The sequence below is a fragment of the Neoarius graeffei genome, chromosome 2 (assembly GCF_027579695.1).
Source record: "Neoarius graeffei isolate fNeoGra1 chromosome 2, fNeoGra1.pri, whole genome shotgun sequence".
NCBI lineage: Eukaryota > Metazoa > Chordata > Actinopteri > Siluriformes > Ariidae > Neoarius > Neoarius graeffei.
The window spans coordinates 84,628,993-84,652,536 of record NC_083570.1 but is presented as its reverse complement, the minus strand read 5'-3'; the positions used below and the strand labels follow the sequence as shown (position 1 = coordinate 84,652,536).

The 23,544-nt window shown below is 42.7% G+C and overlaps 2 protein-coding genes across 3 annotated transcripts in view; one reads left to right on the top strand and one right to left on the bottom strand.

Moving 5' to 3' along the window:
- Nucleotides 1–5,485, top strand: part of LOC132881969 (tumor susceptibility gene 101 protein-like) — a 40,112-nt gene extending 34,627 nt beyond the window's left edge. For both annotated transcript variants that reach the window (XM_060915092.1, XM_060915093.1), the window contains exons 9-10: nt 2,806–3,045; nt 4,489–5,485. In XM_060915092.1, coding sequence (XP_060771075.1) covers nt 2,806–3,045; nt 4,489–4,578 — 330 coding nt within the window. In that variant the 3' untranslated portion in view covers nt 4,579–5,485. The remainder of the gene's footprint in view (nt 1–2,805; nt 3,046–4,488) is intronic.
- Nucleotides 5,486–8,097: 2,612 nt separating this feature from the next.
- Nucleotides 8,098–21,843, bottom strand: ldha (lactate dehydrogenase A4). The gene is made up of 8 exons (XM_060915091.1): nt 21,735–21,843; nt 19,162–19,293; nt 13,974–14,091; nt 13,690–13,863; nt 13,371–13,544; nt 12,780–12,897; nt 9,184–9,307; nt 8,098–9,075 (listed from the first exon to the last, which is right to left on the bottom strand). Exons 2-8 carry the CDS (start codon nt 19,288–19,290, stop codon nt 8,911–8,913), a joined length of 1,002 nt encoding a protein of 333 aa, XP_060771074.1. The 5' UTR covers nt 19,291–19,293; nt 21,735–21,843; the 3' UTR covers nt 8,098–8,910.
- Nucleotides 21,844–23,544: the final 1,701 nt, after the last annotated feature.

The window sequence follows — 23,544 nt, the reverse complement described above, 5'->3', positions numbered from 1 at the left end:
AACGACCCTAAGCACACAAGTCGTTCTACCAAAGAATGGTTAAAGAAGAATAAAGTTAATGTTTTGGAATGGCCAAGTCAAAGTCCTGACCTTAATCCAATCGAAATGTTGTGGAAGGACCTGAAGCGAGCAGTTCATGTGAGGAAACCCACCAACATCCCAGAGTTGAAGCTGTTCTGTACGGAGGAATGGGCTAAAATTCCTCCAAGTCGGTGTGCAGGACTGATCAACAGTTACCGGAAACGTTTAGTTGCAGTTATTGCTGCACAAGGGGGTCACACCAGATACTGAAAGCAAAGGTTCACATACTTTTGCCACTCACAAATATGTAATATTGGATCATTTTCCTCAATAAATAAATGACCAAGTATAATATTTTTGTCTCATTTGTTTAACTGGGTTCTCTTTCTCTACCTTTAGGACTTGCGTGAAAATCTGATGATGTTTTCGGTCATATTTATGCAGAAATATAGACAATTCTAAAGGGTTCACAAACTTTCAAGCACCACTGTATTTTGTGATGTTGGTGAAAAACTTCCTATATTGTAAATTTCCTGATGCTTTTATTGGTGCCGTTTGTGGACGCGTTCAAGTTGTAATGTGTACAAACTATGTGAGAGTATTTTTCCCACTTTAAATGTCTACCTTCATTCAGAAAATATCCATGACCTTATTGTTAAGGAATCTTGTTTTGGTTTGTTTTTATATGTAGAGAGATTTTCTTTTTTTATCCTATCCACATTCACTGGATATGAGCAATTGCATGCTCTGATTGGCTACTCTATTACTAGGCTATCAGCTCATATGCTGTAAGTCAGGCTTGTCGCACTTGAGACTCGGACTCGAGTCTGACTTGTGCCCTAATTTTAAGGACTCGTGACTCGACTTGGACTTGACCACTGATGACTCGGACTCGTGCATTAACTGCATTTGGATTCATAAATTGAAGATGAGGACTCGGATTTTTTCTTTATTTTTTTGTAACATGCCATAATAATTTGGCACAAGGTATTTATATGTACATTAATTTTTTACTAATTTCGTGCAAGTGTGTCACACCTGCGCGCCTTGGCTCGTGCATCAGATAGACTCTCGAGTGCGCTCTGGACAGTACGCGCACCAAGCAGACTCTTGCGCACGCTGTAAATGACTCGCACCTGCACAGGATTAAGGCGTAATCAGTGCACTGATATAAAACCTGTGAAAAAACACATACTTTGCGAAGTATTGAGCTGCGTTGCTGACACGTTACTGAGCCTTATTTCCTTGTTTGGTTTCCTGAGCCCCGATTTCCTGTTTCTTGTCTTTGATTCTGTCGAGTCTATGATTAGCCTGTTTGTGCCTCGCTCGACCTATCACCCGTTTTACGATTTTGCCTGCTGTTCTGGATTGTTTACCGTCTTCACTTGTATTAATAAACACAGCTTCTGCACTTGCATCCGTCTCCCAACCATCTCTGACGGAATACTTCACACTCCCTGATAAAGAGAAGCACATTCACCTGTTCATACGTCATGTTCAGGAACAAACTAATGTTAATGGCGCCGAAACAGACACTGTCAAATGGTGCGATTGGAGTCTTGTTCTCGGACTCGACTTGAAAATTTTTTGAATGACTTGACTCGGACTTGAACACTGGGGACTCGAGGCTTAGTGACTTGACTACAACACTGCCATGAGTAGAGAAAAGCAAAATGGAGGAGTGTGTTGCTGAACCAACCGAGGACGAAATAAAAACTACTTGAAAACAAAACCCCCAGAAAATACGAAAAAAAGGCAACAAAATATGGAATGAAAGTATTTGATGGTAAGAATGTGTATATTTTTATTTTTCAAGAATTATTATGGCATTTTTCACAAATTGCTACTGTCATTCCTCCAGTTTGTTTACATTCTAAACAGAAACAGGGATGAGAATTTTCCGCCAATCGGCGGATTTCCGACTTTTTCAGACCACAATGATCGTTTTTGAGCGTGCGCGCGCAACATTAAGGTCTGCATCACGCATCTTAGAATGTGCGCGCACAAGGGAGACTATGTGCAGTGTTGCCAGATACTGCTAACGTTTTCCATCCCAAAATATGTTCCAAACCCGCCAAAATGCACTTAAAACCGCCCAATGTGGCAACACTGCCTGTGTGCTTGTTCATGTAGCGCATGCCAGACAAAGAGCATCCTGATTGGGTTACTCAGCAAAATAAGCCAATCAGCTTTCAGTGTGGGCGGGCTTTTATCTCTTTTCTCGAGGACCGGAGTTTTCAGCTGAGTCAGTGCAGCCTGCAGGATCGGCATAGCAGAGCGCGCGCGCCCCAAAAAACCAAAGCACAAAACCCACTTCAGCTCAGATTACACAAAAGAATCTCCCGTTCTAATAATGAAGAAAATAAATAAATAAGCCAAAAATCATTCGCCCATGGGCCCCGCCCCCCTGGGCCATGGGCCCCGCCCCCCTGGGCCATGGGCCCCGCTCCCCTGGGCCATGGGCCCCGCCCTGGTTTTTTTTCAGACTTTTTAAATATTTTTCATTCTCATCCCTGCAGAAATGATTTTGTCGTACGTTTTGTACCAAGCTTTTTATTTATCGAATTTGCAAAAAATAAAAAAGCTCAGTTTCTCAAAATCCAGTGAATGTGGAAACAGTTATTCCACTCAGTCTCCTCATACATGGCTTACAGCCAACTCAGTGCGACACGCCTCGTCGGCTGTCAGCTCATGTACGACTCGATTTCATGAAATAATTGTTAAATATCTTGTATGTCTTTTTTTTTTCCCTTATTCACTGCTTCTCCGTGTGTCTGTTTTCAGGCTGAGGTGGACAGGAATATCGAGCTCTTAAAAAAGAAAGATGAAGAACTGACTGAGGCTCTGGAGAAAATGGAGAATCAGTCCGAGAACAACGATATCGATGACGTCATTGTTCCCACCGCGCCGCTCTACAAGCAGATCCTGAACCTGTATGCAGAGGAGAACGCCATCGAAGACACCATCTTCTACCTCGGAGAGGCTCTGCGCCGAGGTGTCATTGATCTGGAAGTCTTTCTCAAGGTTGGCTTCTCATTGTGTTCATTCATCTCTTACTATTTATTTATTTATTTTTAAAGGGCTGATGACACGAACATGACTCTATGCAATTTCTTAAATAAACTATACAACATGGCAAACGTTAGATTTCTGTTATAATTACGTGAAAAGAAGCTGTTGTTGCGCGAATATCCAACTTTTAATTGCACAGCGCAAGAAAACTGGGTCCATGGCTCGCGGCCATGTTGTGACGTCAGCAGGAGAACACGCTGCGGTTCACTGGCTGTTCTACTCTGGTTCTACTCAATGGAAATGGCGCATGAAAACGCCGGTGAACTCTCTAGTGCTAGCTCTTCCTCTTCTGGGAGTCTAGAATTGTGTTGATCTCTTCCGAATAGAATCTATGATAGCCTACCCTCTTTACCCTTTGCCTCTCGTTGCTAGGCGGCAGTTACATGAAAGCCGCAAGCTTTCACAAGCAAATACATGACTGATATCACGCCGACTTTATGATTACATTTATGATTATCATGTAGAATCTATAGCTCTACGCACCTTTATCTTATGTCGTTTCACAACGCATGTTCTGACAGGAGGACTGTCTTTGGATCCGGCATAGCTACTAGTAGACCCCCTCCGGAATACTGGCAGTGTTGCCAGATTGGGAGGTTTCCCGCCCAGTTGGGCGGTTTCAAGTGCATTTTGGTGGGTTTTGAACATATTTTGGGCTGGAAAACGTCAGCAGTATCTGGCAACAGATACTGCTGACGTTTTCCAGCCCAAAATATGTTCAAAATGCACTTGAAACCGCCCAACTGGGCAGGAAACCTCCCAATCTGGCAACACTGTGTAGGCACTGCTGATGGTAGTAACACACATTTGTGCTGAACTGAACACCCAAGAGATTCTTTTAAGCTGGGAAGGGTGTCAAAACAATCCAAATCGAAGTGTTCAGAGCACAGGACGGATGTTGGTGAGGGCTCCCACTTGTCACGAGTGCGCCTGACTTGCTTCACCCACTTCGCATGCAGCTCGGGATCTCTGGGAAACTTGAATAAACTTACCCCATCCTTGTGGGTTTTGGAGCAAAAGCCGGCAACACAACGCGAAGGCATAATAACTATATATAATGTATAATAAAAAAACTAATAATGACAAACTGAACACCTGTCACATCAACAACAAACTGGTAAGTTAGGAGGAAGGTTCTTTCGCTGACGTCATATAACCCCTCCTCCTCTTTTGTCTCCTGGGTGCTGCAGCCCCGTCAAATTTGCCCAAATAGCCGCGTTTTTTATCATAACTTGTAAAATAGGCGCCTTCGTGAATTAATATATGGATCATCGGGAATTACTTTTTATGTTATAAAACATCGCCAAAGATGTCAAAAACGTGTCATCAGCACTTTAAACATTGTGAGCTTTCTGGGTGTAACATTTTGAATTCGTCGCTGTGTGTTTGCTCCAGCATGTCCGCCTGCTCTCCAGAAAACAGTTCCAGCTGCGAGCGCTGATGCAAAAAGCTCGGAAGACTGCTGGACTCAGTGACCTCTACTGACCCCACAACCATCTGAACTCCACTTCTTTTTGTCTGTATTATGTTTGTTTGTGTATCATTCCCCCCCCCCCCCCCCCCCCCCAATACCAATTTACAAGACACTGGATCGTCTCTTGTACTACCACGCTGTTGAATTCTCAAATCTGATTGGTCAGTAGGTGTTGATCAGTTTTCTGTAACAGCAGCGGCAAGTCCTAGGTTTATATTAATGCACTAGTTCTTTCTAATGTTATCATTTCAAGAGTAACATCACACTCACAGGGACATGTAGGGCAGACGCACCCTAGAATTCATCCATTGGACTCTTTGGACAAGAGACAGGTCGTTAATTTATTGCAGGGCTAACACAGAGACAACCAACCATTCACACAACACGTATGGGAAATTTTCGAGTTCACTTAATCTGCATGTCTTTGGTGTGTAGGAGGAAACCAGAGCACGCAGGCACAAGGAGAACATGCAACTTCCACACAAAGGCCCCAGTCGTGTGTGAGGTTCAAACCCAGAACCTTCTTGTTGTGAAGCAACAGTGCTATCCACTGTACCACTTTGTTACCCACGATATAATCTAATAATAAATGGATTAAAAGTATGTTAATGAAACATAACTATTGATACGATGCAGTTTTCTGTTAAGACTGTATTTAATATTTATGGAAGGAGTCACATTTCAGCGTGTTGTTACAGTCAACATGTTTTCCTTCAGGGGAGAATCTTTAGGACGGAGGACTTTTCAGGACTCTGGATAAAGTCAAGAGACAGTAAGGTACTGATTGCTTATAGCTGCTCTAGCGTAAGGAGCAACAGGAACATTAACATTGTTGTTACATTACATTCACATTAAATGTGACTCATATATACAAACAATTGTTGGCAAACTGCTGTGGAATAAAACACTTTCTTGTAATGTGCCGTTATAGGAAAATATTCAGCTTTGTGTCAGGCCACATCACACCAACCTGTTGTTGATTTATTTTCCTGTAACAATGCAACCCATTGTGTTTTTTATTTCTTATTTAATCAGGGTAAATTCCATAATTAGGACGCATACACAACTGGAGACAATTCTATAGGTGAGGATTTCTCTTTCATGCATATGAGGAGGGGGGGGAAAAAAAAGGAAGTTATGCACGTCCTTTGGTATCTTGTAACTTCCCTTGACCCCTGCTTTGCCTTCATGTCACTGATGGTTTTTCAGCTTTACGTAGCTTACGATAGTATCAATTTTAATAGCAAAATCTGAGTCAGATTATGGGTGGAGTTTTTCACCCTGTAGCCCAGTCAGTCACTGCTGATGTTCTCCACACTCCTTTTAGTTTTATTCTGAGCCAAACAATTTTCAGGAAGGACAGGAAGAACTTTCTAATGTTTTAATTTCACGCCTGTACTTCTGGCGAAAGCCTGCTGCATCCTGGTTCAGTCTTGGTGGTACAACGATCATTTGTAGCCGTTTACAATTACTATAGACATTTCAAATGGTAAGTGATTATGTGAATTTATGTACTGTGTAGGAGAGAGCCTGTATCTACAGTGGTGTTTGAAAGTTTGTGAACCTTTTAGAATTTTTTATATTTCTGCATAAATATGACCTAAAACATCATCAGATTTTCACACAAGTCCTAAAAGTAGATAAAGAGAACCCAGTTAAACAAATGAGACAAAAATATTATACTCGGTCATTTATTTATTGAGGAAAATGATCCAATATTACATATCTGTGAGTGGCAAAAGTATGTGAACCTTTGCTTTCAGTATCTGGTGTGACCCCCTTGTGCAGCAATAACTGCAACTAAACATTTTCAGTAACTGTTGATCAGTCCTGCACACCGGCTTGGAGGAATTTTAGCCCATTCCTCCGTACAGAGCAGCTTCAACTCTGGGTTGTTGGTGGGTTTCCTCACATGAACTGCTCGCTTCAGGTCCTTCCACAACATTTCCATTGGGTTAAGGTCAGGACTTTGACTTGGCCATTCCAAAACATTAACTTTATTCTTCTTTAACCATTCTTTGGTAGAACGACTTGTGTGGTGTTGTCCTGCTGCATGACCCACCTTCTCTTGAGATTCAGTTCATGGACAGATGTCCTGACATTTTCCTTTAGAATTGGCTGGTATAATTTAGAATTCATTGTTCCATCAATGATGGCAAGCCGTCCTGGCCCAGATGCAGCAAAACAGGCCCAAACCATGATACTACCACCACCATGTTTCACAGATGGGATAAGGTTCTTATGCTGGAATGCAGTGTTTTCCTTTCTCCAAACATAACGCTTCTCATTTAAACCAAAAAGTTCTATTTTGGTCTCATCCTTCCACAAAACATTTTTCCAATAGCCTTCTGGCTTGTCCACATGATCTTTGCTGCTTGTCTGCAGTTTGCTAATGTTCTTTTTGGAGAGCAGTGGCTTTCTCCTTGCAACCCTGCTATGCACACCATTGTTCAGTGTTCTCCTGATGGTGCGCTCATGAACATTAGCCAATGTGAGAGAGACCTTCAGTTGCTTAGAAGTTACCCTGGGGTCCTTTGTGACCTCACCAACTATTACACGCCTTGCTCTTGGAGTGATCTTTGTTGGTCGACCACTCCTGGGGAGGGGAACAATGGTCTTGAATTTTCTCCATTTGTACACAATCTGTCTGACTGTGGATTGGTGGAGTCCAAACTCTTTAGAGATGGTTTTGTAACCTTTTCCAGCCTGATGAGCATCAACAACGCTTTTTCTGAGGTCCTCAGAAATCTTGTTTGTGCCATGATACACTTCCACAAACATGTGTTGTGAAGATCAGACTTTGATAGATCCCTGTTCTTTAAATAAAACAGGGTGCCCACTCACACCTGATTGTCATCCCATTGATTGAAAACACCTGACTCTAATTTCACCTTCAAATTAACTGCTAATCCTAGAGGTTCACATACTTTTGCCACTCACAGATATGTAATATTGGATCATTTTTCTCATTTGATTAACTGGGTTCTTTATCTACTTTTAGGACTTGCATGAAAATCTGATGTTTTAGGTCATTTATGCAGAAATATAGAAAATTCTAAAAGGTTCACAAACTTAAGCACCACTGTCATGTGAGAATTAGCTTTGGGATCATGGCTAATTTTGTATTCCTTCAAATAGGTTCCAAAGGAATTAATATTAAAATGCTAACAATGTAGTTAAAGTGTATTTATATGCATTTTGTTTGTTAGATTTTAGTCAACTATGAAGCAATCTTTTTTTTTTATTATTATAGAGATCACCCATGTGTCTTGGTTTCCTTTGTTTTCAGATCTGTCATATTAACAGCTTAATAAAAGTAGGATTATTTGGAGTAGAGTTGTAGCAGTTGTATTTTTGGGGTAGTAGCATCTTTCACTATCTGGGGCTCGTTTTGGGTCTTAAATTTAAAATGGCTAGTCTTTGACTCATGATTCATGTCAAAAGCAGGAAGGTCAACCCTCGGTGCTAAAAATGAGATGCTTCTCCAAGTCTTAACAGTAGATGTCTCAGTTTGACAGACAAAAAGCATATGGGTTTTTGTACAGTTAATCCTTTATTTGGAAGTGAAAGGAGTTCGCAGTGAAATGCTGGACAGCTGCAACATCAGGTTCCACTTAGAGCTCTGAGTAAAATGCCACTAGGAATGCCCTTTCACAGGAGCACATTACAGTTCAGAGGAATAAATATACAAAAGCTTGTCAGATGAGAATGTGCACACATCACAAAATAGATGAAGGTTTGAATGTAGCAAGAACAGCCCATTTCAAACATACTTGAACTTTCATGGATATGCTGCCAGAGGTTCGAATAAGCCGCAACAATGCCATTTGGGTCTCTGGGATTGGTTTACCACTTGTTTAGTTTACCACCACTGACAATAGTCTCATTCTCACCTTTGTATGTGGAGTTCAACAGAAGGGAGTTGGTGCACACCTTCCTTAATACAGGTGCTGGCATTTCACTAAACATACAATACAGCTTTGGTTTCACAGACGGTGCCTTTTGTTGACTTTTTAAATTGGGAAGAAAGTGGGATGGAATGCCTGCACGCTTGTACCGTACAGAAACCCAAACTGGCTGACCATCCGTGCGGTTCTTTTGAAAATCAGGAGTACAAAGGACAACATGAATGACACTAACACCTATGCGCACATTCAACTTCACAAAAGACTAGAATACATTACTCAATACAGTCAAGACAACAAATACCTATCCTCCTCTAAAGTTACAGCAAGGAGTGTTAAGGTCTGCTTGGAGACCTCAGATGAGGACTGGGACAGGGAAAGTATGAGATCTCTTGGGGCATCACTGAAGCAGGGCTGCGTTTAGGGAGAGGCTACAGTTCATAAGGTCAGCTCTTTCTGCACACCCCACAAGGTTTCAGCACTCTTTACCAGCTGCTTCTCCTCATCTGGTTTCAGGGTCATCTTCACCACGTCGGTCAGGCCGCTGCTACCCAGGATGCAGGGCACGCTCAGGAAAACTTCCTCAGTCACACCATGCATTCCCTAGAAATACAGCAAAGGGTTCATCTTACTGATAACCATCATAGCAACAGATAGATAATTTGATCAAGTGTGTAACCAGAACATGCATAAGCAGTCATCAGTTCTCACCTTGACCAGGGTGGACACTGGGTGGCATTTGTGTAGGTTCTTCAAGATGCTCTCACACAGGTCAGCTACAGACATACCGATAGCCCAGGATGTGTAGCCCTTCAGCTTGATGACTTCATAAGCACTGAATGCAGAAATAAATAAATAAAAGCTTGGAATCTGTTTAAAACATGCTTCGAGTGGTTTCAATGTCAGCATGAACTTGTCCCAACTTGTCTCTTGTACTAGAATGAGGACGTGTTATTCACAAAAACTGTAAACCACTTCTCCAAGTCCCCCTCGATAAGGTCTGCTGTCAAATTCAGTCAGATCATCACAGGGCCATGAGATGCTTTTTTTTTTTTTAAAAACAAAAAAAACCAATCGCATTACTCAATCACACGTGAAATGCAAGTGATTTTTTTTTTGCCTCCTGGAAGGCCAGTTTAGTGATTCTGTGACTCATCCACATACTTTAGTGATGCACATCAGTGAACAGTACACATGGGTGCATGTGAAATGTTGATTGTGGGCGTAATGAACTTGAATGAGGTAGATTAATTATACATAAATAAATGACGCAAGCATGGTACAATCAATCCAAAATACACAAAAGGACAAGAACGTGTTCTTTGGTTTGGAAAAAAAAAAAAAACAGTGTTTAACATTTCATATTTGGCAGTAGAGCACGACACTTCTTTAACCCCCTATTTCAGTCTTTCATGCTCTCTAATCACCCAACTTCATATTTACAAGTCATTACATAATTTCATGACTTCACATGCGACATGCTCACTAGTGACCAATTTAGTGATTCCACAACAAGAGACAGCTAACAAACCAGTTCTGGTTGTGCCAGTTTTTGACCAAGATCTCAGAAAGTAATCGCTGCAGTAATATTTCAAAAGATTGGGTGGCACGGTGGTGCAGCAATTGCTTGAATTAATAAAACATCCTCTTGCAGCATTGTAGCACTACTGAAGGAGGATCATGAGTATATTATCTGACTTGCAGCACAAACATGGCTGATATTACACACCCTGGCACAGAATACCATCTTGTACAGTGTAAAGGCCAATTTATGCTGACAACCCAGTCCTCACAGATAGCGTCGCAGACAGTGTGTCTGCGTAGCCCCCCCCCCCCCCACCTTCACAGACACTCTGCATGCACCTCCCAAAAATTGTGACCACCGCAGAAGCCTCGCAGACAAGAGGGCTCTGATTGGTCCACTCTACATCTGCTGTACATGCACTTCCGCTTCCCTACTTTCCCGGTTTGGTTTGTTTTCACGACCGGCATTTTTAAAAACACGAGCGAAGATGGAGCAGCACGAAGAGCGGTTGATCGAGGAAGTACGTACATCTATACGACTCCAGTTCTAGTCATTATAAAAAAATAAAATAAAAAATAAGTTCTAGTCATTATAAGTAACCGGAGGATAAACACGCCACTAACCACACCCACCAACTACTCCTAGTGACTTTGCGCCCCCTTGCGTTGTGCCAGTGAATAACATCGCGCACGCCTATTACTCCCCGCTCAACAATAAATTACAACTGTCTGCGAAAAGCTATCTGCGAAAGCCTTGTCGCAAGAGCATGCAGAGGCCTTAACACAAACAGCCATCACACTGTGTAAAAGCAGTTTTATTATAAAAAAAAAAAAAATTTAAAAACGTGAATTTAATCAAAGAGCTGGTATAAAACTCGACACTTCATCCTGCAGCACGTGATCACCTGACCTCTCGGCTACTATTGCCGCTTTTCCACTACCAATGCGGCTGAGTTGGGCTGAGCCGTGCCGTGCTGAGTTGGGCTGAGTCGAGCTGAGCGGGGCTGTTGGAGTTGCATTTCGACTACAACCGCGCTGAACCGTGCTGGCTGGACACATTGGGTGGAGTTATCGAAAGTGGGTGGACATCACGTGATGTCGTTAGGTGGCGCAAACAGTGACCTTTTAAGCGGTAGTCTCACGACCCGGATAGTAAACAATAAACATGGAGTCGTTAGTGTTGCTGGTCTTGGTGCTGTGGTTTGTTGTCACCGACAACGCCAACAGATACTGGCAAGAGCGTATAGATGAGGCGAGGCGCATAAGGCTTCAGAAATTCTCGTAATTCGTAATTATTCTTCTTCCGGGTTTACAGATCCCAGCGTGCTCACGGGGCGTTGTGTGGGCATGTGAGGACACTCCTCCTCACCAATCAGTGCACAGGGGAGTGTCTGCTCACGCCCCTAGCCTCACTCAGCTCGGTTTGGCTCGCTTCAGCCCCACTCCAAAACCGTGCAAGTTTTGGGAGCTGAGTCGAGCTGAAGCGAGCTGAGTCGCGCCACTGAGGTAGTCGAAACACGAGCCGTGTCGGGCTGAAGTGAGCTGTAAAAGGATAGTGGAAAAGGGCCATAAATGACTCGGGATCCTTTTTACTATCTGGTCTCAAAGTTCAGACATGCACTTGAGTGCTGGTCACACCTTGACATCAGTGATCAGAGTGGGAAAGGATTCAACTATTGTGATTTTACATTTGCCTTTAAAACAAAAGAAAAAAATAGTGGAGTGAAATTAAAATCAGGAGGAACAAGGAGGCGCATGGAAGTTGGGTTAGACCTTGTTACAGAGACCAGTACGGGTTAAGAGCTTTATAAGCTAAGAGAGCGAAGTTTCAGGTATACATGTTCTCCCAAACTTGTTATAACTCTGCTTCAATGCTTTCACCATATTACACCTAGTTCTTTAACTGTTCATGTAGCGCAAGTAGAGAACCCTCAGTTTTACACACTAAGGCCCAATCCCAATTCTAATTTCTACCCCTCCCCCTCGGCCCTTCCCCTTGAAACTGAGCTACAAGGGATAGGGCTTGAAATTCAACCCCTACGTATTGGGATAGCCCTTCAACGATCGCATACGTCATCACGTACCTCCGTCAGCGTTTACGTTAGCAAAACGCGACCAAATGCGTCACTGGCTGCGACCAGCCGCTACAGTCAGAGCCAGAAATCTCTGCTGGCAGGGTGTGATTTGTTAACTAACACCACTGAATGGGATATCTTTGGCGCTTCGTGCACCACATCCGACAGAATGAGGTGTCAGAACACTCATGTAACAAAACGTACGCAGTAAAGCAACCGAAAACAATACTCACTCCCAAAGCTTTTTAGCAGCAGCTTGGATTTCAGAAATCGCTGCTCATTCTCAGCTCGAAAGCGAATCAAGCGGCGTTTCCCCTCTGGATAACAACTTAAAACACGTAAATAATGGAGAAAATACATTTATGACAATCTTTCGCCGCGGGAACCGCCATCTTTCTGAAATCCGCATGAAATCTCGCTGAAATCCGCATGGCATTGTGGGAAATCACTCAAACCCCTTCGTTCGGAGTCAGCTCCAGGAAAATCTCCGTTTGGAGGGATACAGAAGCCCTACCCCTTCCCCTACCCCTCCGCGTTAACTGGGATTGGGATACCCCTACCCCTTCACGTGAATGCGCAAAATGGAGGGGAAGGGCCAAGGGGTTGGTCCAAGGGGTGAAATGGGATTCGGCCTAATTCTCCAAATACTCCCATATTTATCGCATTTCAGTCAATCGAATGGCATTTAATTGAGGATGCACTTCTCACCTGTCGACCACCATTTTGTGGACACTCTTCCAATCCTCCTTGTCCTTGTCTGTACCCATGTCTGGGTTGAGGCTCTGCAAGGAAACACCAGCTACGTTCACACCACTCCATACAGGCACTGTAAGAAATACAAACAAAAAAAAAAGGCATTATAACGCCGATATATCCACAGGTATAAATGGGCTAGCAGGGCTAATCTCAAGAAGTGTGTGTGGGGGGCAAAAGTTGCTCAGGGAGTCTCGAGGAGTATACATTTGAAAAGGAGTGCAGTTTCACAGACTCCACCTCAAGGGCAGGAGGAGGTTACATTTTATTTAACCCTCCCCCCAAAACCGTTATGATGTAGAGATGTACCAAGCGGTCGATTGATTCTACATCAGCATCGGCCTTGTATTGTTCAGGACAATTTTAAAACCATCGATGTCATTTTGAGCAATTTTCAACCCATAAAATGACAATTTTTTAAATGATAATGGACAATATTAACACAAGCATTGATGCGTTTCATCACAACCGTCATTAGTTTACAGCTTTTTAAATAAATAAAAATAATTCAAGTGTACATGTAGAGTGAGAGGTTTTAAGCCTCACCGCTGGAGTCTCCATGCTCTCCAATCACCCAGCTGTGGCAGCTGGACGGGTGCAAACCCAGTTTCTCACCCATCAGGAAGCGAAACCGAGCAGAGTCCAGGTTGGTACCGCTACCAATCACACGGTTCCTGGGAAGGCCACTCAGCTTCCATGCCACATAGGTCAGGATATCAACTAAAAAGAAAAGTTTGGTGGGGTTAAACAGTCACAGGCTGTACTCCTGGCTCAAGATACAATTTTATCTGTTCATGTATGGTAATAAACCTGCTCAGTTACAGATGGAGGTGAACAGGAGCTGTGCTAGAAAACGAGTGCTAACCTGGGTTGGAAACCACCAGGATGATACAGTTGGGGCTGTACTTTACAATGTTGGGAATGATGAACTTAAAGATGTTGACATTCCTCTGCACCAGGTTCAGCCTGCTCTCTCCCTCCTGTTGGCGAGCCCCAGCGGTCACCACCACGACCTTTGAGTTGGCAGTCACACTGTAGTCTGGGACACCCAGAATATCCTCTTTACTTTATTTAGCCAAGCATATTTTGTAGCATTTATGTAATTAAACTTGGCATGCACTGAACCTTTGAATCCAAGTCCTTCCTTACCTTTGTCAGCCACAATTTTATGAGTCTTGAGGAAGAGACTGCCATGCTGTAGGTCCATAGCCTCTCCCTTCAACTTATCCTCCATCACATCAACCAGGGCCAACTCATCAGCAAGATCCTGCACAAAATCAAAGCACATATTCAGGCCTTCAGTAAAACTGTCTTGGTTCAGTATTATTTCATAACCAGCTGAGAGAACTCCCCTTATCAAAAAGAAGTATACTTAAGTTCATTTTATTAATGATACTTGCATTAAAGTACATTTCCTTAAGTATACTTGTGTACCAAGTATTTGGATAATGTACTTACAAATATACCTTGTAAGTAAACTAACCTAATACTTCTTGGGACTAAATTGGCCCACTTTTAGTTTATAAAAAGTATACTTTAAGTCTAAAGGGGTGTTCACACGGCACATATTTGCATCGATGCTGCACCGATGTATTTTCTTGCGATATATCTTACACCGGTGTCAATTTTGTGGAGCGTTCACACGTCACAAACCTGCTTACTAGAGAGAAGCGTGTTAGCACCAGTGCAGCCCCACTTGCGTTCACACGGCAGTTTTTGCGACCGTGCTATACGATAGTAATAATGCGGAAATGAAATATGCGCATGCGTGAAAATGTACTTCCTTTTCCCGGTCATCATGGCATCACCAAGCACCGGGAAAACAACGTGGATGAAGACACCAGTGTTGCCAGATACTGCTGATGTTTTCCAGCCCAAAATATGTTCAAATCCGCCAAAATGCACTTAAAACCTCCCAGTCTGGCAACACTGGAAGACACGCAGTTCTGTTGTTGATATTCGCCATTTTGGAAGCGCAAAATACCAGGATGCAAATTATGCAATGCCCGTATGTAATCAACTCTCCTCACACGTAGCGAGTCTACCCCTGTAGCGTTCAGACGTCCCATTTTATATCGGTTCTGCCCCACAAACTAACATTTACTCCGGAGTAAATTTCTTAAACCACCTCCCGAGCAGGGTTAGATTTGCACCAGTTTAAGCAGCTTTCAGGGGCGACACCAGTATAACTGTACCGTGTGAACGCTCTACCGGGGCAGCCCCGGTGCTACACCGGAGTAAAAGTTGCCATGTGAACACCCCTTAAGAGAAGTAAACTAAGGATACAATTAGTATTTATTTTGTACTGCAAGTATACTACAAGTAAACTTGTATACTAATAGTTTACTAGTTCTATACTTGTAGTCCACTCTAGTTTACAAAAACATACTTCATAGCATACTGGAACTATACTATTGGTTTACTCGTTACACACTTCTAGTCAACTTTTTAAAGTATACTTTATAGTATATTGGAAATATACTATTAGTTACTGGTTATATACATCTAGTCCACTTTTTAGTTTTCAAGTAAACTGCAATTACCCTTCTAGGTATACTATTAGTTTTCTAGCCCTAACCCTTACCTCATGCACACTACCAGTAGACAACTTGCATGTTTTGTACCTTAAGTTACAATGAAGTTTTAAAAGGTAAGAATTCACAAAACAGACACTCAGGATTAAGAACATTCATTTTCTTTAAAAATCAAAGTTTAAAGCAACATTGTATTCAATGCCAAAGTATAAAAACATGGCAATGATAACTGATATTGACATCCAAGCTCTAAAGAAAGGAAAAAGAAAAGAAAAAAAAAAAACCTTATGGAACCACAGACGTACCCAAGAGTCAACAATGCTGAAGCACAGCTACAGGGTAAGTACACTTAAACATAAGGCACAAATATTAACATTACACCAAGTACATCTTGATCAAAAGTTTAAATATAAGCTTAATATACTTAGACGTTTCTATATACTTTTCAGCATACCGTAAATGCTCTAATATAGGCCGGGGCCTTTATTTCACTCAAGTGCATCTTGGTCCAGGCCATTATTGGAAGGAGGCCAGAATTAGAGGCAGGCCTCTATTTCTATTTGAGCAAAACAGACTACCAGTGGAATGAATAAAAACGAGATTTTGTGTCTATTTGAACCTATAAAATAGGTTGATGCTTGGTTGCCTGGTTACCACCAGACCTACCGGTAATCACAATCAGGGGCGCCTGCAGGGTTGAACTGTAAGGTACGCACTAGCGGTGTAATCCCCCCCCCCAAAAAAAAAAAAAAAAACGCTTGCGTGCTGCAGTTTCTATGAAGAGTCGATCTATAGGCTTATACACAAAACAACGATAGAACTTTAACTTGAAATTGAACAATAGCCTTCCATGAACACAGGCTGATATTTGAACAACATATGTGAACTACACACGACAATAAACAATAAACTCTTTATAGCCTCGATTAGAATCTAGTGAACTTGCTCAGCACTACCGCACGCACGACTCTGACACACACTGTAGCGCAACGTGGGGTACAGAGACTCGCTGAAAAACTCCTCGGGTATTTTTCTGAGTTTACCGAAAATCAGAGTAGAAGGAGCCACCCACCCTCTGTCTGGTTTGAAGCGGTTCTGTAGGACATTGAGCTTTACAGAGTCCGGTGCACATTTTAAGGCATCTGGTTGAAGTTTCCCTATGTCTGATAAATGTGATGTCAGTGATAGCGGGCTGACTCGTGGCTCATTAGTAAAGCTATCTGATGGCTCATTTGTCAGCAAGGTGGAGCAACCATCTACTTCTGATCGTAAGGGACATGGGGAGATGTAGGTGTTCTTATATGAAATTCACTGGATGTATGGCTAGTTTCAAACTCAGAGGTAGATGAAGGCAATTCCCTCAAAGGAACTGAGCTAGCATCCAGCTGCAGCGCACTGCTGCTCGGTTGCGGAGGAGTGGAAGCTGCCGGTGCCGTGTTACTAGCTGATACTGGAGACGACTGGCAAGCAGATGACACCCCTGGATCACTGCTTTTGGACTTTTTCGTAAAAGTCTGAAACAAGCTCGTTTGTTTCAGGGTTCGTTTACTCGTTTTTGACTCGCTTCTCAATAAATTCTCGCACAAGCTCTGACTACTGACGATTGTCTGTCTCCGTTTCTCAAAACTGGAGAGAATCTCAGTGGTGCAAGAAAAGTATATCTGCATTGACCAATGAGCTTTCTTGGTCACGCACACCCCGCCCACTCCTGAAGCGCACAAATGCGCCGGCACACACGCGTGTCTCTCTCTCTCTTTCTCAAATTATGTTGCATTGCCAAAGCATTCAGGTAACAATTATAATTAAAAAAAATAATAATAATCTCTCTCCCCGAGGTACGCCTAATGCGTACGGCCATACGCCTGGCGGCGCCACTGATCACAATTGTCTTTCAGATCGGAACGATTGTGTAAGGCCACTATGATCTCAGAAACATCGTTGGTTATAGCCCCGGCCTGTATTAGAGTCCGGCCATTATTTACCTCCTCCGACAGCGAGACCGGCCAATATTAGAGTCCCGGCCAGTAATGGAATACAGGCCAGTATTAGAGGATTTACGGTAAGCCAAGTATACTTATGTATAACTTTAAATACAACTCTGAAGTAAATAAAAAGTAAACTGAAAGCATCCTCTTATTTTTAGTTTAAAAGAAGTCTACTAGAAGCACACTTGAATAAACTTTTTTGTAAGGGTCCTTTCATTCATTTAGGCATTTCTTGCATGATACAAGCCATTTGTTAATTTATACCAGAGCATACTGGATTTACAAAGACTGGATAATGCCACTATTTGAGTTAATAGAAAACTTGGGAATGACATCCTGATGTGAGAATAATTGCATGTGCAAATGTGGGTGGGGAACCTGTGCAGCTGCTTTTATCTAAACTGTCTGGCGATGCTGTTATCTATATGGTCAAGGTTAATAAAAGACCATCAAGGCTTGGCTGCAAAGTCACTACCATGCTTTCATACGAACACCAGATGTACAAAATGACGAACAGGACAGTTTATTGCTTGACATCCAACGGCGACATAGGGTTAAAATGCAACACGAGTGTTTAGTGGAGTGTGGCTGAATGAGAGATTCTTTCTACTCCCAAATCTCTTCACAGAGTTGGAATGCCTTCGGACTATCTGTCAGATTCGTTTCACTGAACAGGAATCAAAGTGACCATGACCACGTACAGCATCACTACACTGCATTTTGGACCTCAAAATTACAAGATTCCTAAAACATCTTCATTAGAAAGTGCCTTAAACCCTTACTTAAACCCTAACTGTTGTGAAATTATAATTCATTGCAAAAAAGTTCTTCATTCCCCCGCTTTGTGATAAGGAACCAATATGTGATTAGTGTTTTATATACACACACCTTCAGTAACTACTTTAGCCTGGTCAGAGTCATCATGGATCCAGGAACACTAATGCCCCTTTTCCACCAAAGCAGTTCCAGGGCTGGTTCGGGGCCAGTGCTTAGTTTGGAACCGGGTTTTCTGTTTCCACTGACAAAGAACTGGCTCTGGGGCCAGAAAAACCAGTTCCAGGCTAGCACCAACTCTCTGCTGGGCCAGAGGAAAGAACCGCTTACGTCAGCAGGGGGGCGGAGTTGTTAACACCAACAATAACAAGACCGCGACAGATCGCCATTTTTAAGCGACGAGAAGCAGCAGCTGTACAACCGCGAAGTCATCCATTATTATTGTTGTTGTTGCTGCTTCTTCCGCGTTGTTTTTGCTTCGATATTCGCACCAAGGTTTTGCAAACATAGCGACGTAACTGACGTATACAGCGACATAACTGACGTGGCTTCTCTTAGCACCGCGAGCTATGGAAAAGCAAACTGGTTCTCAGCTGGCTCGCAAGTTGAACGAGTTGTGAACCAGCACCAGCACCGAACCAGCCCTGGAACTGATTTGGTGGAAAAGGGGTATAGGTGTGAGGTGGGAAAAAGACCCTGGATGGGACTAGAGTCCATCTCAAGGCACCCATGCACACCCACATTCACCTACTGGCATGGTTTTGGGAGGAAACCAGTAAACCCTGAGGAAATCCAAAGGGACACAGGGAGAACATGGGGAAACTCCAAACAGTAATGGCCAAGCAGTTCTTGCCCTTCAGATGCCAACTTAATAACCAATAACTGATTTTGAAAAAGGATTGTAATTGAAACCATTTTTGTTTTGTACATAAAAAGCAATTTTTCCTTACTAAGACCAGGGGGATGTACACTTGAACTGAATATTGTTCCATTTGTGTTTAACATCATTTATAGCTCTATTAGCATAGTAATGGTGTCTCTTACCTTGAGCAGGATGCTGATGGCAGAGGCCATGCCCACCATGCCAACACCAACCACAGTCACTTTGTTGGTGCAGCCCACTGGCTGCTCGGTGCTCACGTGGGCAATCAGCTTCTCCTTAGTGGACGACATTTTCTGTAGAACAGCAGCTCATATCAGAATACTGTGCAGTTTATCATTTAATCTGAACATACTGGTCATTGTATAAATTTTAGCCATTGCACAATACATTATTTAAATTAGGATCAGTTTAAATGTTCTATCCCTTCCAGTTTAGTATGGACACAAGTGCCCAAGATAATGCTCTCTCCAGCACAATGATAACAAGCAACTAAGCTCTGGCTGTGTCCGTGTTGGTATTACTGGAGGGCCTATTTTTACTTGCTTCTTATGAGGCGTCACTAGAGAAGGTTAAGCATGAGGGGGTTGGCATTTCAGCTGCCCTTACAGCACTGTATAGAAGGAGGCACATGGATTGTTTTCAAAAGGATAAATACTTGCATTTATGTAAATTATGTCTCACCTAAGCCAAGAATGTCTTCTGTGCATCACAAAGATTAATATAGCAGTGTGTGTGTTTTGGGGCAGAGCAGTCAGGGCTCCAGGCATTGAGTCATATATAGCATGGTGCTCGTGTTCCTGTCTAATTTAATAATCCATCCCTGGGCCATTCTAACATTTTCCTGCAGCCTAAAGCCAGGATCGGCCTACATGAATTCAGTGCAATTTTGTCACGGCTGATAAGCATCTAGGATCGGGTCAGAACATGAATATTAGGAATGATGAACGGGCCTTGGAGTGCGACGTTGTATTTTCTCTCCTAGTTTAACATCTACCACATGTTCCTTCCGTAGCCATGATTAACAAATTTCCTTGAACCCATATCCCTGACAACACACAAATGCATGATTGATTATCGGTCTGGATCAAACTTGTAGTGTTGAACAAGACAGCGCAAGAATTTACAGCACTAGTTGCCTCATCTAACATGGCGACCATAGTGAAAGACATAAACGTGGTGAACTGTATAAGAGCGTAGCTGCGATTCAGAGACAACTAGGGGCCCTAGTGTGAGAATAATGGATTCAAAGCACAGATTAAATCAAAAACAGGTGAATAGAAGCAGTACACTGAACAGCGTGTCTTTGTAGTTAAACAAATACTAGTGCTCACTTCCTGTCAGGAAATCAACCTTATCCGTTGCCATGGTAAAGGAGAGGTGGGGCTTGTGCAGATGTCATGAGTATTGCACAAATTATACCAGCAACCACGTTTTCCTTCTTAGGAATCTAAATAAAAGATTCTTAATGCATTACCAAAATCAGCATGGTGAGGAGATAGTGTGTTGAACAGGCCCCACACACACACACGTGTATGGAATAAACCTACAAAAGAGAGACTACACATGGCTTGAAGGAACTTATGCCTAGCTGCAGATGTCCATATGTGTAGCTGAGCTCAGCACGTACACTAATGAGTCACACACAGCAAAGAGAGGGTCACAGCCCCAACATGGACACTGGGAGACAAAATGGCCCTCATCAGGCGCCACACTGTGGACATGCAGACTAGAGAGAGAAATAATAATCTGTTGCTTGACATTTTTATTGAGAAACACAACAGGTGCATGAATTATTAAACAGTCTGACTGATCCAGTATCAAATTCTCATTTTGTATCGAATCCCAGGACAGATGAGGATGGAGACCAGATATGGGTGGCTACACAGAACAAGAAATGATAAGGCTCCAGTAAACTACAGTGCTGCTTTTATTAGACGGTTTTCTCTTTCCAAAAACATGGGAAAATTACCAGGAATATACACACTACTGGTTATCTCATCTCATCTCATTATCTCTAGCTGCTTTATCCTTCTACAGGGTCGCAGGCAAGCTGGAGCCTATCCCAGCTGACTACGGGCGAAAGGCGGGGTACACCCTGGACAAGTCGCCAGGTCATCACAGGGCTGACACATAGACACAGACAACCATTCACACTCACATTCACACCTACGGTCAATTTAGAGTCACCAGTTAACCTAACCTGCATGTCTTTGGACTGTGGGGGAAACCGGAGCACCCGGAGGAAACCCACGCGGACACGGGGAGAACATGCAAACTCCACACAGAAAGGCCCTCGCCGGACCCGGGGTTCGAACCCAGGACCTTCTTGCTGTGAGGCGACAGCGCTAACCACTACACCACCGTGCCGCCACTACTGGTTATTTAGATATAATATAATATAGTATATATTATAGCATAGTATATTATATAATATTATAGCACAGTATAATATATTATATAATATTATATAATATTATAGCATAGTATAATATATTATACTATGCTATAATAATATAATATATATTATAGCATAATATAATAATGCATATTTTATATTAGATAGATAGATAGATAGATAGATAGATAGATAGATAGATAGATAGATAGATAGGAGAAAACTCAACACAGTGAGTGCTGTAACCACACGAATCCCATCACAGTCCGACATCTTTGAATATCTCCGACTCGAAACAATACCCTGCTGTAATAATTCGCCAAACGCACTGCCTCTCACCTGTGTGTAAGCGGTGTTTGGGCTGAAGCTGAGCCGGTATGCTGTGATGTGCAGAGCTGATCCGCAGAGGCAGCGGGCGAAACGTGGCGACGCTTTATAAACTGCGGAACCAGCTCACGTCATACATATTAATGAGCGGGGCGTGGCTGCGCGGTCGTGGTGGAAGTCACGTCCCCTGAAGAAAACTTGACGAGCGGTGCGGACGTGCGTGTGCGGTTTGACTCACGCGCTGCTGTAGTAATAATCATAAAGTGTTAGTGAGCGGAAGTGTAAGCAGCAGCAGCAGCAGGCTGTGACTGTGGGGTGGAATGAAAGCCTACAGGTTTTACCCTACTGTGTAATGGAGGCTCTGCTCTGGTGAAGCAATGGCATAATGCAGTGGCGGCTGGCCCATAGGGGGCGCTCGGGCGCTGCCCTCTTAGATGTCTCATCTCATCTCATCTCATCTCATTATCTGTAGCCGCTTTATCCTGTTCTACAGGGTCGCAGGCAAGCTGGAGCCTATCCCAGCTGACTACGGGCGAAAGGCGGGGTACACCCTGGACAAGTCGCCAGGTCATCACAGGGCTGACACATAGACACAGACAACCATTCACACTCACATTCACACCTACGGTCAATTTAGAGTCACCAGTTAACCTAACCTGCATGTCTTTGGACTGTGGGGGAAACCGGAGCACCCGGAGGAAACCCACGCGGACACGGGGAGAACATGCAAACTCCACACAGAAAGGCCCTCGCCGGCCACGGGGCTCAAACCCGGACCTTCTTGCTGTGAGGCGACAGCGCTAACCACTACACCACCGTGCCGCCCACCCAATATATTTTGTATATATATATACAACCCCTGGCAAAAAGTATGGAATCACCAGTCTTGAATGAGACCACTCATTCACACGTTTTATTCTGTAGAACAAACTCAGATCACAAACATGATACAATAATAAAGTCATTCCAAAGTGCACTTTCTTGGCCTTCAGAAACACTAAAAGAAATGAAGAAAAAGCATTGTGGAAGTCAGTAAATGTTACTTTTATAGACCAAGCACAGGGAAAAAAATATGGAATCACTCAATTCTGAGGAAAAAAAATATGGAATCATGGAAAACAGACAAACAAAAGAACATTCAAAACACATCACTAGTACTTAGTTGCACCACCTCTGGCTATTATAACGGCTTGCAGTCTCTTAGGCATGGACTTGATGAGTGACAAACAGTATTTTATATATAAGTGCTCAGCGTAAATGAGTGCACCCTCTTTGAAAAGTAACATTTTAAAAAATATCTCAATGAACACAAACAATTTCCAAAATGTTGACAAAACAAAGTTTAATATAACATCTGTTTAACTTATAACACGAAAGTAAGGTTAATAATATAACTTAGATTACACATTTTTCAGTTTTACTTAAATTAGGGTGGTGCAAAAATGAGTACACCCCACAACAAAAACTACTACATCTAGTACTTTGTATGGCTTCCATGATTTTTAATGACAGCACCAAGTCTTCTAGGCATGGAATGAACAAGTTGGTGACATTTTGCAACATCAATCTTTTTCCATTCTTCAACAACGACCTCTTTTAGTGACTGGATGCTGGATGGAGTGCTGTTCCCCAGGCTGCTCTGTTGTATGTTGCTCTATGTTTCTCAGAACCTTTATTTTTAAATACATTTCTGAGTGGATAGTATCTCCAGCCTTGACTCTTGTATGCTGCATAAATGGAAATAAAAAATATATATATATATTTTTGAGAGTTAAAATCGACCGCAAAGTTGGCATTTGAGCTGCCCCGCTGAGCCAGCCAG

Coding starts and splice junctions, on each gene's coding strand:
- ldha (XM_060915091.1), bottom strand. CDS start 19,290: ATGTCGTCCACTAAGGAGAAGCTGATTGCCCACGTGAGCACCGAGCAG. Junction 13,864..13,973: donor TAAAATTGTGGCTGACAAAG/GTAAGGAAGGAC, acceptor TGGGTGTCCCAG/ACTACAGTGTGACTGCCAAC. Junction 9,308..12,779: donor CACAAAATGGTGGTCGACAG/GTGAGAAGTGCA, acceptor TTCTGCATTCAG/TGCTTATGAAGTCATCAAGC.